Here is a 14790-nt window from a genome sequence, read left to right as displayed (position 1 = left end):
ACCATGTGAGCATTAGCCCTATTAATGGAAATGGGCCCACACAAGGAAAGAGAAGAACTCTGACCAGGGTGGGAATTTAAGGGTGCGTTCGATTGACCATATTCCGGAATAAGAATACATGGAATTTAAGTTAGAAATCCTTCGTTTTTACGGAGATTCGTATTAAAATTGTCAAACATCTGCTAAAATGCTATTTTTATTAATTTTATTTTTTTAACAGAAACGGCACGGCATGATTGTTATCAAGATATACTACTGTTATGTACCAGAAAGTGGAAAAAAATTACCAGAATGTTGATGTCCCTTTTTCTTCCCCCGCAACATTTCCAAACCAATGCCTTTGACAACCTTCCATGGTGATGGCTTCTTACCATGCTCTGGCTTTTTTGACATCTTTCTTGATCACTGTGTTCATGTAAAAGAAAAGAAAAATTGAAAAGAAGTGGGTCAGTGTTTTGTTCACTAAGAGCTCAATTTTTAAATTCTTTCTTTAAAGAAGAGCCATGGGATTAAATGCTGTGCATGGATGGGAGAAGAGGTAAGAACAAACCCAGTGCTCAGAAGTACCATTAACAACAAGGTTCATGACACATGCACCCTTTACACCAAGGCACTGACTGGAAAACCTGTCATACTTACACTTCAACTCCAAACCTACACTACAGGGAGGAAAGGCAGGATATAGTCAAAGGTCTAGGGAGGAACACCCAGGCAGGTTAAGAATGGACAACAAAGCATGTTTCCAGGTAGTTTTCAGGGGGTGAATGTAAATCAGGTTTTTTCAAGTAAACCACTACCAGGCTAGTATCTGGGTTTTGATCTCACCTGGGCTAAATGCAATTAAGTCACAATTTAAGAAGTAAAAACGTTGAGTAGCAATCAGCTATTCCAAGTTTTACTTGCGCCTTCAGATCCAACTACGGGTGCCACAAAATTCACATTTTCTCAAAACTATGGACAAGGATGGATTGTTCATGTTCAATTTAGTGATTAACTTCACGGAAACAGGTTGAATATAAGACAAGACTGAAGGACTAGTACTCTCAGAATTTCTAGAATTTATTTGTCAGCTAAATCTAGGGTTTAACTCCCACTTCCCCTAAAGGCATGTACCCTGAGTATTGATTACTCTTTGTCTTGTCAGAGGTCAGGAAATTTAATTTTATTGCTACAGCAGAGAAGAGGGGACTTTGAACTTGGTCTTATGTGTCACAGTGCTTGCACCCTGTTGGGAAATAATAGATTGACGCACTTGGAGTCATGGACAGCAATGAAAAGTAAGGGATTTTTTCACTTGCCTTCATGCTACCAGATGTTTTCATTCCTACTGAGATGACTTTCTTCAGAATATAAGTGAAGTCATTGTGACAGTCCCAACCTTGTTCCCAGTGTCTCCATCGTTGTTGAGAAGAGACCCTGGTTGGGGCTGGTCACGTGTCTCCCAAAAAATGGAAGATTTTTAAAATTTGTGTTTGGGGAGGGGTGGCAGCATAGGCCTTGTCATCGTTGTAACAAAGGGAATCAGTACACATTTGATTTTTTGGAATGTATTACATATGGAATTCGACCAGAAACAGAAAATATACTCGCGTAGTTCAAATTTTTGTATGCTCGTGAGAACATCCAGATTCAAACTTTAACACTCAAAGAAGCTCAAGTGAGCAGTCGAATTGAGTGATAACAAGGGATACTAACAGTTTGTGACATGTTTAAAGAAAAAAGTTTTCTTGTGAAAGAAAACAAGCGAAACGTTTATCCATGGGAAATAAACATGTTCGGTGATCGATCAGTCGGTGTCATAAGTTATGTCACGTATTGACCTCAAACTAACTGTGCAGGTATTTTATTGTGTTCTTAGATTTTCATTTTTCTTTCAAATGTAAATGAAGTGATTCCTACACGTAAGTCGCAAGCTTGTAAAGAGAGAAAACAGTTTTGACTTACTTATATTTTCAACAACTTCATGTTAATTGCTACTGCTATATTTTTGCAACTGCACACTGGGCTTCAGCGTTTAATTTACAACACAAATTGTAAAGTATATTCTTAACGCGCTAATTGGAGGGCTTGTGATTGGTTGATTTCTGGATTATATATTCTGTTCAGCTGTTGGATATTCACTCACGCTAGTGATCCACACAGTTTAGTACGACATTGAGTACCCCACCCTCCCGCCCAGCTTACTGCAGTCATTCGTTCTGTTTCACTTGCAAGCCATAGGGATGCTATTAATGACAACGCCCGATGTTTCAAATGCGGCAAGTTCGGCCACTGGGCTAAAGATTGTCGTTCCGCCTTTTGGGCGGGAAGCACCCGTAGTCAACCATATGGATACAGTGCAGGTCCCTCATACAACAAACCAACCAGAGGATTTTCAAGCCAGCTGTCTAACAAGTACTGAAGAGGAATTTGTCCAGGTAGAAGAAATCATTGAAAACTTTGAGGTGGAAAGTGGGCAATCATTAAGCTTCAAGGGACATCTTAAGGCTAATATTGAGTTTGGAAGTTCATCGGTGCTCCCAATTTTATTATTTCCTTAATTGACAATGGTTATAGTTTACCATTTGTTAATTTACCAGAACTCGTGAAACTATGAAATAACAAGTTATCTCGGGTCCACGTTGATTTTGTAGACCTGGCTATCTATGAACTGGTCAGCTCTGGTCACGTCCGTGTAGTAAACAAACAACTTCTAGTTGTTAACCCTCTGTCTGTATCCGTTCAACAAAATGGCAAAAAGAGGTTGATTGTCAATTTGCGCCAGTGAACAAGTGTTTACTTAAGCAAAGGGTTAAGTACGAAGACTGGAAGGGTGCTCTTGGTTACTTCGCGATGGGTGCATACATGTTTTCATTCGACTTAAAAAGTGGGTATCATCACGTGGAAATTTCGGAACACCACCAGATTTTCCTTGGATTTTCCTGGCGAATACCTGATTCCAAGATTGAGACGTTTTTTGTGTTTACCGTTCTCCCCTTTGGGCTTTCTTCTGCTCCCTATATTTTCACTAAGTTGCTAAAACCCTTAGAAAATACTGGAGATTGCAGAGTATTTGCATAGCTATTTTTCTAGATGACCGTTGGTGAACAATCCATGACCAGCACGGTTGTCATATTACAGCCCAACATGCGAAAAAGGATCTGGAAAGCGCAGTATTGGTAACTAATGACAAGAAATCAGTGTGGGAGCCCACCCAGGCCTTAAACTGGTTAGGAATTACTTGGAATTCGGTATTAATGGGGACTTTAAAAATTGTTGACCGAAGAACAACTAAGATTCTGTATACCATCAAGCAAAGTACTGATAGCGGTTTTGTGGTTTCTGCGAGAAAATAGGCTTCATTTATTGGGTAAATTATTTCGACCGGACCAGTGGTCGGGAACATAGCTAGAATAATGACTAGACAAATTGGTGGCTCCTAAGAATTGTCTCAGGCCTTGGGATTCTATTATAACCGTTGACAATCCAGAAATTGAAAAATGGCTCAAATCATGTCGGATATGGAAAATAACTACTCAGGAAGGAACCTATCCACAATGGCAATAACTTTAGGCTTTTTAATTCAGATTTTTTTCATACAATTATCTTTTTAAGCTTTTTATCAGGATTCCCATACAAATCCTTATATTTTTCTTGGCCATGCTCACACTGAGCATGGGGTGCCTGTAGTTTGTGAGTATGGTAAGCAGCTGCTCTATCACTAATATCAAGCATTTCTTCCGTTTATGCGGAAAATATCGTAATCATGCGGAGGATGCGGATTTCAAGAAATTATGCCGACCTGCATCGCCGCATCCTATCAGATGCCATGAATAGGGAACAAAACTTGCACTATAGTACATTTCCTTCCAACATCAAACCTCTTTTTGTATTTTTGCCGCAGACCAAGGGCCATTATCGATGCTCGGATCAAGCGCGTTGTCACTTCCACTGTTTACATGTGCGACCTTATACAGCACCTCACTGGTTTAAAAAGGTTGTCACATTTGCCCCGTCAATTCCGACCCCCTACACTTTAAACATCGTTCTAGCTGCTCAACTGTGTAGTGTTCTGGTTCTCTCTCGAGAATAGAGCCAAGAACATGGTCGACGTCGCTTAAAACCAAATAAATTGAAGCGATTACTACATGTATGCCTCATTTCCGTTGTGACTCTTACAGACTGAACTCACCTGGTGGTCTATAATTTCATGACGTCATTAGTGCAAAGCGCTATTTAACCCTAAGTTGTCTCATATAAAGCACCACGGCACTGCGGGCACCAGCCATTCTTCTCAACTCAATTTAAACTTAAGCCGACTTGGCACCAGCCATTCTACTCAATCCACTATTACCCACTTTCATTCACTTCGGCACTGCAGCTCGCGCAGTAAAAGTAACGCTTCTTTGTGGAGGGGTATTCTGCAATCGCTCCTTTCCGCATATAACCGATCATGCCCAAATGTCGCAGGATGGTCATTCTATCAAGTATTTTCCTTTACAGTGTTTTAAAACGCTTACCAAAGGTTTACGAGGCTTTCATAGTATATCAGTCCGGCCTTGATTCCCTTTTCATCTTCTTCATAACTTAGCGAAATAAAACACTTAATTCAGAAACAAGCAGCAACTTCCTTGGGAGTAGCAAATGAAGTATCAAATGTGGTTACCAAATTTAGTAATGTTTGAATGACAGTTGCCATAGCAATGTTGAAGAATCAGTCACGCGATTTTTTACTAAAAAGTTCCAGAACATTGTGGGGACAGCCATTCTTAGAGTTATTTTCATAGAGTTATGTCATAGAGTTAGAGTTAAGTTTCCAAAATCCTGAATTCACGATTTTGGACTGCCAAAATCCTGAATTCAAGATTTTGGACTGCCAAAATCCTGAATTCAAGATTTTGGAATTCAAGATATTTGACTTGCAAAATCTTGAATTCAGGATTTTGGCAGTCGTTAACTCTAACTCTAAGTGATAGTTAACCTCAACCATTTTACACTATTTTTCCGTTTCAACAGTGATTGATGTCTATTTCACCCTGCACGAAGTCACTGTACGTTTTAAAAATTAAATTAAATTAAAGCTGCTTGTTTTTTTGTTGAATGCTGTTTACACTGTGACCGGAATCGCTTGTGCAGACACCGATTGACACACAAATCAATTCTTTCATCTAGATTATATTCTTTAGCTCAAATAGACCTTTTCACGGTTTCTGACGCCACCTTGGTTGGGTGGCAAACGTTGGTGGAGTAACTGCTGAATACCCCGCCACTCCAAAAGGGATCTTGAAAACTGATGGCTACGCCGCTACGCGGTGGTCATTACTGCCCCTCCCTCTAACCTACAACCACCCTTCTTCACACGATCTCGTTAAAAAGTGTAGTTAACCGAACTGCAAAATAACAGCTAAAATTTTGAAAGAGTGCATGCTTAGGCCTATATAATCATTGAAATGAGCGCTTAGGCTTAATCAGCAAACGAGTGCTATATTCATCACACGATCTCGTTAAAAGGCGTGGTTAACCAAACCGTGAAACAAAATCTTAAATTGTGCTTAGGCCTAATCACTGAAACGAGCGCTTAGGCTTAATCAGTAAACGAGTGCTATATTCAGCACACGATTTCGTTAAAGACCACTGCGTAGCCGTGTAGCCGCGTTTTTGCGTAGCCCCTTCTTTCCTTACTAACATGTTCTAGGGGGAGGGGTGGTAATGACCACTGCGTAGCCGCGTAGCCACACTTTTCCAAGGTCACTTTTGGAGTGACGGGGTATTCAGCAGTTAAGCCGAGAAATCAAAAATGTTAAAATGTTTTTAGTCGTTTTATTAATATCATTCACTCGACGGAAACTTGGATCATTGCACAGGGCCCAACGCCTGAAATTAAATTAAAGCTGCTAGTTAAACTGTAGCAGGAATCACTTGTGCAGACCACGATTGACTCATAAATCAATTCTTTCTCCTAGATTATATTCTTGAGCTCAAATTTAGACGTTTCTCATGCGAGATTATCTGCAAAGAAAAAGGAGGAATAGGAATCTTGACAGTTCGACTGCTGACATTCAGGCCGGCAACTAAAGCGGAAACAATAATCAGAGCCATTTTAGAATTAGGTAAAATTATTGGTCCAGGAATGTGACCGAGTCATAACTGATAAATATATCTCTTCATTTATTTAATTAATAACCGGGCCATCTTATTTACAGCAATGCCACTCGCCCGGACAGTAAACTATTTAACCTTCTACCTGAGCCCGCTCCTAGTCATTACAACTTGAGAAAGCCAAGGAGATTACCACTCTTTAAATGCCGAACAAAAAGGTTTAAGAACAGCTTCATACCTAGCTCAGTTGCAAAATGGGACTAACTAAGTTTTAATAATGTGACATTTTAACACTGTAATATTTATAAATATATCCTTTTTTGTGTGTGTAAATACGTAGATATATAGATGCATCAATTTGTAAACATTGAATTTTTCAATCGTCTGATTGCCATTCAATTGTGTTAATAAAGTTATTCATTATTCATTATAAAAAAAAAAACCATGCGACATTTCTGTCCTAAAGCAGTACTACTACTGGTCTACTACAGGTCACGTACTGTTCCTGGCCTAATCTCCCAGTCACCTCTGGTAAACAATTCTTATCGCAAAAACCCTCCTTGACTTCCTTCCAGTTGTCAACTCGTTCGAAGTTTAGAAAATTGCATGCGCTGACACAGTTTTTTCAGTTTGGATTTCTTACTAGAGTGTTGAACAATGACGAATTGATGATACCGCTCTCACAAGAAGACACCCCTGAGGATTCGAGACCGAATGGGGTCAAGTTATTTGATACGCTTATAGCTCTCTTAGAATTTGCAGCGGTTGACGTGAGAAAATATACCGTCCGTAAAAACCCATCAAATAACCCGTGACAACACAGAAAATGAAAGGTGAGTTAGCCAGCGTAACTGGATTATATTATTTAAATACTCGCGAGGAGCGAGTACGATGGTTTTGGCCGCGACTGGCATGAGCACTAGTAAATCGCGGCCAAAAAAACGAAACAACCATCGATTTACTCCCACGTGTTTAAATAATCCTGCAATAAAAATTTCCCACCAGCTACGCAGGCTAAAGGTGAGTGAACTGTTGGTAAAACCGGATTTTGACCAACAGTAAATATAACAGATCAATAGCTGAATCAAATAACTTGAAGTCATGCGGTATCGAATCCATGGGGTTGTCTGCCCGTACTGCGCCGGGGGGGCGAGGGGGGGGGGGGGGGGGGAGCGGGTATGCCCAGGGGATTTGACACTTGATCTCCTCTCCTGTCAGTGTCCTGTGGCTGGGGAATAGTAGGAAATTTGACAAAACTCATGATCCCAAGAGTGGGGCATTCTCGTTCCCAGAGCTGCGATCCTTTTAATTAGCCAACGCAGCACATCGAGAGCTCTAGACTGCGGGTAGTTATCTCTCTTTTGCTCTAGAATCGTTGAAACGAACGCGTACGTTGGACTTTCAGTAGCCGAAGCTACGGGTTGAAAATAGTGCGGGCGTTGGTCGCCGTATTTGCGATCCGCAGTTTCAGCCATTTTGAAGTGTTCATTCGTTTCAACGATTTTAGAGAAAAAGAGAGACTGCTCGCAGTCTGTGAGAGCTCTGGTAGGTACCGATCCCTTCTCGTCACTGATTCACGGTCAGATGGGAACACAATAAAAAGGCTGACCGGAACAAACTAACCCACGATCAGGCGTACTTTTCTTTAGAGAGGGCGCACTCTCTAAAGAAAAGTACGCCTAATCGCAAGGTAAGGTACAAACCGGAAGAGAAACTTCATTGAACAATGGCCGAAACTTGCAACGGAAATATTATTAGTATTAACCATCCTTTGGATTTATTTGATGAAAAGGCAATTAGGGAAGGAATCGTACGGGACTGAGAAAAGTTTTCTGGTTTAAAAATTTCTTTCGACGATGGGAGGATCATTGGTTTACCATAGCGAATATGTAGCACTTGTTTTAAAAAGTCAGGAAATTTCAGGAGGTTGTGAAGACGGATAGTTCATTCGAAAGCTCAGCAGGAATCGGCTATCCGATCTAAAATAGGGAAGTCTGTGCAGCAGAGCCCGTCCTACACCAGGTATGGGACGTGAAAAAAAGGAGCAAGGTCAACTGGTTATATGTTACGCAGGATTTTTGATTAAGCTCGATTCACGTGTTTACAGTTTGTCCATGTGTTTATTTTGGCCCTGGAGACAACGCAAAGCCTTGACTCGCTACGTTGGACAGTAGGAACCTTTAGATTCTAGGACGAGGACGAGAACGAGTAAGAGTTTTGACTGGCAGTTTTTAGCGAAAATACTTTAAATATTTATAGAGCCCGTACGATTAATCTTACTTTTTGTTAGCAGTATACATGTAGGTTGCTTGGTGATTGACTAAAAAGCACTCATGCAACCGACTAGTTAGCGCGCGCATGTTTCTCATGTAGCTCCGCAGTGAGTAGGACTGGTGATGAGATTTAAATTACCGGTAAGTTGCTTTGTTTTAGATATCCCAGTGCGCAATTTGCTCTCCAGTATGGTGGTTTCTGTGCCATGTGATCGCCAGCTGTAAAGGGCCCATTGCAAGCAAGCGAAAGCAACGCAAGCACTAAGGCAAAGAATTTCAAGCAAGCAAGCAAAGCAACTCAAGCAGGCAAAGCACTTCAAGGGCAAGCAAGGTGAACCCAAGCAAGGAAAGCAACCTTAGCAAGCAAACTATCTCAATTAAGTAGGCACTTCAAGTAAGCAAAGCAACGCAAGCACTGAGGCAAAGAACTTCAAGTAGGCATGCAAAGCACCTCAAGCTCTTCAAGAGAATTCAGAATTCCGCGACATATCCGGGACCTTTTCCATCGCTTGTAGCGCTAAATTTAAACTCTCGCGAGTCAAAAGACGCAAAACAATAAAGAAAATGGCCGAAAACGGCGCAACATTGACTGCTTCTTGCCATTTTTTCATTCTATACAGCGCACTGATCGCTTAGTTACACTAGGGCATTTAAAGAAGAGGTATTAAACTTTTATTTTAAATATTTTTCGAAGGCGTTGATCCTAGATAAGGTTTATCAAACTGATATTGAAAATGCTTAAGTTTTACTTGTTATTCGTATGAAAATATTGACTCATTAATATTCCCATTGATTTTTTTCTCCAGAAACGGTATTAGCGACTTAGGTACACTCGGGAATTCTAAGTTCCCGATCTGGAGGAAGACTGTGCAAATTTTCATGTTTATACGATGACCACAAGCTTTATCAAAATGATGGTTTCTAAAAGTTATACCAAAAACCTTCAAAAATGGTTGCCTTCGAACTCCCTTGAGTATTTTAACAGAGTTATCAACTCCGCCCCCGCTGACAACAGAGTGCAGTCGCGAATAATGAAGCATTCTTATGGTGTTGAAAAAAAAAGCGGCACATTTAAACTCTACGGGCTAATAAACATGTGTGTAGGTTCACAGACATAGCGGGAAATGATAAATGTGAAAAAAAATAAAGCAAATTTGTTATGTGGAAAACTTGACTCAACTTATCTATTAAGTGACAGTTATGTGTGCAGTGTGCAGTTATGAATAAATGCCATTGGTCATAAACTTTTATTACATTTGGTGGCTTCTAAAGAAGCCGTTTTCATGAGAGCAGCATTCCGCTCACTGGATGCGTCCGGCGAAATAACTCTTCGTGAACTTGATCTGAACTTTCTCTACTGGGCGGGGAGCTGTTTTGCGGCCTTGTTCATCTAAGAAGGAGAGCGACTTGCCAAGAAACAGCTTCAAGCTGACTGGAGCGTCGACGCGACATCCACCGCCTGTTACTGTTAAACACTTCTTCAGATAAGGACCAAGGCCGGCTGCCATCAGTTCCTCTTCACTTGCGAGGTACGGAGATCCACGGAGGTCTGTCGGCAAACCAGGAAAGATCGCTCGCACTACATCGTGCCGCATCGTGATAGTTTCGTTGCAGGCCAGGGGCGATTTTAAACCCTTCTCAAATAGAAGAGCTAGTCTCTATCGGCATTCATCGGCGCGAAGTGGATCGACAAATCTGTTCTCGAAGGCGGCGATGATATCTTCGGGCAAGTGCTCGTCTGGCTCCCATGTATTTTCGCTCGGGGAGTAGTTCTGCCATTAGGCTGATTTGGCAACAGAACGGGAACGTCAGTGGCGACGTCGCACGCAGCAAAACTACCAATGAGAATTTAGAATAGAGAAGAAAAGAGTAGAAGCTATTTTATTCTGAATTCTCATTGGTGTTTTTTCTGCGCGCGCCGTCGCCACTGACGTTCCCGTTCTGTTGCTAAATCAGCCTATTGTATGAAGCAGAGTACATCTACTTCATCCAATGGCAGAACTACTCTCCAGCCGGTCTCAGGGAGATCATTTTTGATTTTCGTTAAAAAGATCTCGGAGTGTTCGCAACGTTGTTTTATATTGTTGTTGCTTTTTTTTTTCTTAAAAAGCTTGCAAAATACTCTCAGGCGGAACTGCATTAACCGGAGTGTCGAATAGAAATGCGTGACCTGTGAAACCCATGTCTCGCGCTTGCTCTTTGAGTAACGTTTTCAAAACCACCTGTGTGATATTAATATTTTACCTTATCGGCAGACTGTTAACGATCTCCTTTGCAGCCGATTTTTCAGTTATGAAGAAAATTTCAGCGGAGTATATGAACAACGCGTGTGTGAAGCGAGTGATCCACCCGTCGCACTACTCAGAATGAACCTACGATCAAGCCATTTTTTTTGTGCTCTTTATTTTCTTGACATGGAGGCGAACACCATGTTTGGGGCAAAAAGTAAATGTATCGGTCGGCTGTTTTGTTTTGTTTTGTGTTTTCCAGTCCGCCGCATTTCTTACTTACTTCTTTCTTCAGAAAACATTTTTACCATCGGGTGTTGGTTAGCCTTTTACATGTAAGTCAAATAAAGATATCGCGGCACACGAATTCGCAAAACGCTTTGTGAAGAGAGCGGCCCGCCTTTAATTAGTGCGCTTTTGTTAACTGTATTGCACCTTGGGATTTACTTTACGCATTCAACCGTTTGATTGACAGCAGCGAAAATCTGCGAAGAGACTCAAGTATTCCCAAAGCTAAATCTGTTGACCAATCACAACCGACAAGTTCTAGACATGCAAATTATTATGCCGCGCGTTAATAATCTGAGAACTGTAAGTACATGTCGCGAAAGACAATGGCATTCTGCGCGATGCCTTGTAAGGATATGCACACAGGGAAACTATCTGGGAAATTCGCATGAGAAATACCAAGAGAGGATATCATCCACTCAGGCAAAATACATAATAAACTTAAGGGACAAAACAAGAGACGAAAACCGGTCGTTCCGTGCGCCTAAAGTGCATCTTTTACAGTGTAAGTATTATTAATCGGCAATCTCAAAGCCTACGTATTTGTTCAAGATTGGTTAGTCATCAGGGCGATATTGATATATGCATGTAGCATCTTTACTACTCTAACGCAATTTTATGTAACTGTCATTAAGTGTCCCACCTGCACTCCAGTCACGACCATTTCACAAGCTGCCAGTCCATAGTTACTAACTATTTTTTTCAGGATTTGTACAGAATTTTTATTTCATCTGGAAATAATGGAATCTTCTAGCGCTGGAGCACTTATTTGGGACACTGTAAACTGAAATCAACAAATTGACGAAAACAAATTCAAATGCTGGTTTTTCAGGAGGGGGAAAACCGGAGAACCCGAAGAAAAACCTCTCGGAGCAGAATAGAGAATCAACCAACGAAACCCACATGTGACACCTAGTCTAGGAATTGAACCTGGGCCAAAATGGTGGGAAGTCAGTGCTCTCACCACGACGACAGCCCTGCACCCCCAAAGAAACACGAGAAGAGCTAGAAGATTAAGCTGGGTAAACCACATCGTCAATTTCCCAACTTGATGTGTACACCAAAAAAAGTACACCAACAGAAATGTAAGGAAACAACTTAAAAAACACAAAGGCTTGCAACACTAAAAAGCAAATTAATTATAATAACAGACTGAGCTTCGTGACGGGATTTCAGAGCCAAAAGGACTTCAAACGGGAGAGCTAACTAATTTTTGCAACTCGTGTTAGCAACCATTTGAAAACCGACTCCTGATGGTAATGGTGTAAAAAACACAAGTAACACATACAGCAGTCTCATGGTGTTTTACATTTCTCGGAGAGATAGACAACCAGTACCGGGGGTCTTCCTTCTCTACTCTTCAAGGCGAACAGTGTGGGCCCGTTGCGCTTTAATTAACGTACCACAGTGTTGATTAATGGGTAGCGTTGTGATGCGGGGACTACGTTTTATAGTCCTTATCCGAGAAGACTTGTCGAATCAGTTGCAGATAAAATTGCAAAGCCTGCACTTTCTCCTCCGGGATTTTCAACCCGCGATCTCCCGCAAGAAAGCCCGATACTCAACCAACCGAGCAAGAATCAACCGCGTTGCACAGTATGGCAAGTAGTGTCAAAATTCAAACACGCAATTCAAACGTCCAATTCGGAAGGGAAGGAAGGAAAGGAACTTTAGTTAAGTGTCAACAAGAGTGAATTAGATATGAGTGTTGTTATGGCATGGGTGGGGTGGGTGGGATCCCCTGCACAGTCACAAATGAGGCTATTTTTAGAATACTCATTACCGCGAATCTCAGTTGTCATGTCCCAGAAAAAAAACATGCCACAAGCAGTCACGTGTGACATGGCATCTTCTGATTGGTTCAAACTGGCGTCCCTTTGTTTGTTTCGCGCGCAAAGTGTAATCCATTTGTGGCTGTGCTGCGACAAGGCCGCAAAGTGATAGATCAACACTCTTATCTAATTCACTCTTGGTGCCAAGTTTTCTAGTACGGGAGCGCTAACTGGGGACACTGACGGTAAACTGCGGAAATCAACAAATTCAGTAACGCAAATCAAATCAATTGCTGTTTCTCTCACTAGTACAATTCGGCAATTCAAACATTCCAACCTCCAGTTCTCCAATGCATGTCATTCAAACTTTCAATTCGACAATTCAAATATTCAATTGAATTGAAGGTTTGAATTACGGAAATGAATGTTTAAATTGTTGAATTTTCAAACTAACGGTTTGAATAGCTAAGTTGAATGTTTGAATTGCCGAATACAAGTTTGAAGTTCGACACTAAAATGCGTCATACTTAGTACCTTTTTTCAATTGCTGTTTCTCTCACTAATAACATTTGTCTGCCGTAGTTACGAATCATCCAATTGAGAGATCGAGCGCCGCGTTTACGTCAAAAGGCCAACGGGAAACGGCAGGCGCCCGACGTCACAAAATCATGAATTCTCTTACTCTAATTCGCCTATCTTTTGAGAGGTTGGTTGATAACCATTAACGCAAGAAATGAGTTGATATCAAACTAGTTTCTTCCAGTTTTCACGATGAAGACGCAAACTCTAGTCTGACTGTTGCCGTAGATGCAGGGGCTGTGTCACGGAATTTTAGTCAAACTTCAAAGCACTAAAAGACGTCGTTGTATCAATGAAAACCAAAAAATAATGCTGTAGGTTTGTTACCAGTAACCACTGAAGTACACTGAAGCTGTTTTTTGTTTTTTGCAGCCAAGGATGGAGAGGATGGAAATGGATTGAAACTTGAAAAAACTGGCCAGTTTTTTCAAGTTTAGAGACAGTGTCGTCAGAAAGACACCAAATTAAATACGAATCTCTCTTTGTGCCATAAACATATTTCAGATCTTGTCAGTGGGTTGTCAGGACTCTTGTACGTGTGAGCTAAGTACTAATTTAGATTTCTACCCAGTTTTTACCAAAAATCAGCAAATTAAGCATTACGGTGCACCTTTCACATCTCTGATAAGACATAGATTGAGTCAAGGATTGTTACCTCGATGAAATTTGACCGTCCGTGTGAAAGTAGTCCTGAGAAGGACTGTTGGCAGTGACTGACGTTTCGAAAACCTGCAAAGGAGTCACTTGACTCTGAAGATGACTCCCTATCAGAGTGGTCGAACAGTCAGTCACTGTCCTTTTCAAGACTCCTTTCTCATAGACAATCGGTGCCTAAAATGATGAATTCCTTTGCAGCAAAGAGTTCTTGTCTAATACAAAGGTGACCCATGCAACTGCCATGAGAAGAAACAGACACAACATTTGCATTGAATTTTATTGGCTTTTTGTCCCGGCGTCCAAGAGGCATCAACGATCTCCAACAAAGTCTCCAATCACATCTTGTTTTTCTCTTCATGATTTGATTCAGGTGCATCTACTGGAGATTGACGATCATGGCTCTAAAGCTTATTCCCTACATATCCTCCACAATGGTTTCAACATTGCTCTTGCTTATTTGCCCCTAATTGCTATGTATGTTGTTACTTGAAATTTATTGTCCAATATGATGCGGACCGAGAAATGTGATCTACAAGAAATCAATAAAGTTCCTTAAAAAAAGCTCTGCCAGTGATTATTTGTTCCACAGATGTTAATATTGCCAATCATTGATCATCTCAATTTTCATAAAATATTGCTACATCTGGTGTGGCATCCAGGCCACCGCGTTCTCAAAGAGGATATGTCTTCTTGAAAACCTGATCAAAGCTTATGCGTGCCGGCAGCTATAAACCAGCCAGGAATGTAAAGAAATTCCAGCACCAGCCACGAGATGGAAGGATAGCTGAAAGCGACGATTTTCCTCTCTTGACGAATGGACAAAGGTTGGTTTCCTGAAAGACCCAAACAAATATACAATCAAATCGGCCATAATGGTTATACCAAGGACACCTAACGAACAAATTAAGCCAAAAG

General features: G+C 41.1%; 1 protein-coding gene across 1 annotated transcript in view; it reads right to left on the bottom strand.

Annotated features, from left to right (window-relative positions):
* Positions 1 to 2706, bottom strand: part of LOC137993521 (uncharacterized) — a 520905-nt gene extending 518199 nt beyond the window's left edge. Inside the window, exons 1-2 of the mRNA XM_068839470.1 lie at positions 2577 to 2706; positions 288 to 405 (exon numbers count right to left, since the gene is read on the bottom strand). Of these exons, the coding sequence (XP_068695571.1) occupies positions 288 to 393 (106 nt within the window). The 5' untranslated portion in view covers positions 394 to 405; positions 2577 to 2706. The remainder of the gene's footprint in view (positions 1 to 287; positions 406 to 2576) is intronic.
* Between the last annotated feature and the right edge of the window lie 12084 nt (positions 2707 to 14790).

Source organism: Montipora foliosa, chromosome 1, assembly GCF_036669935.1.
Source record: "Montipora foliosa isolate CH-2021 chromosome 1, ASM3666993v2, whole genome shotgun sequence".
Taxonomy (NCBI): Eukaryota; Metazoa; Cnidaria; class Anthozoa; order Scleractinia; family Acroporidae; genus Montipora; species Montipora foliosa.
This window is presented reverse-complemented; position numbering and strand designations above follow the sequence as displayed.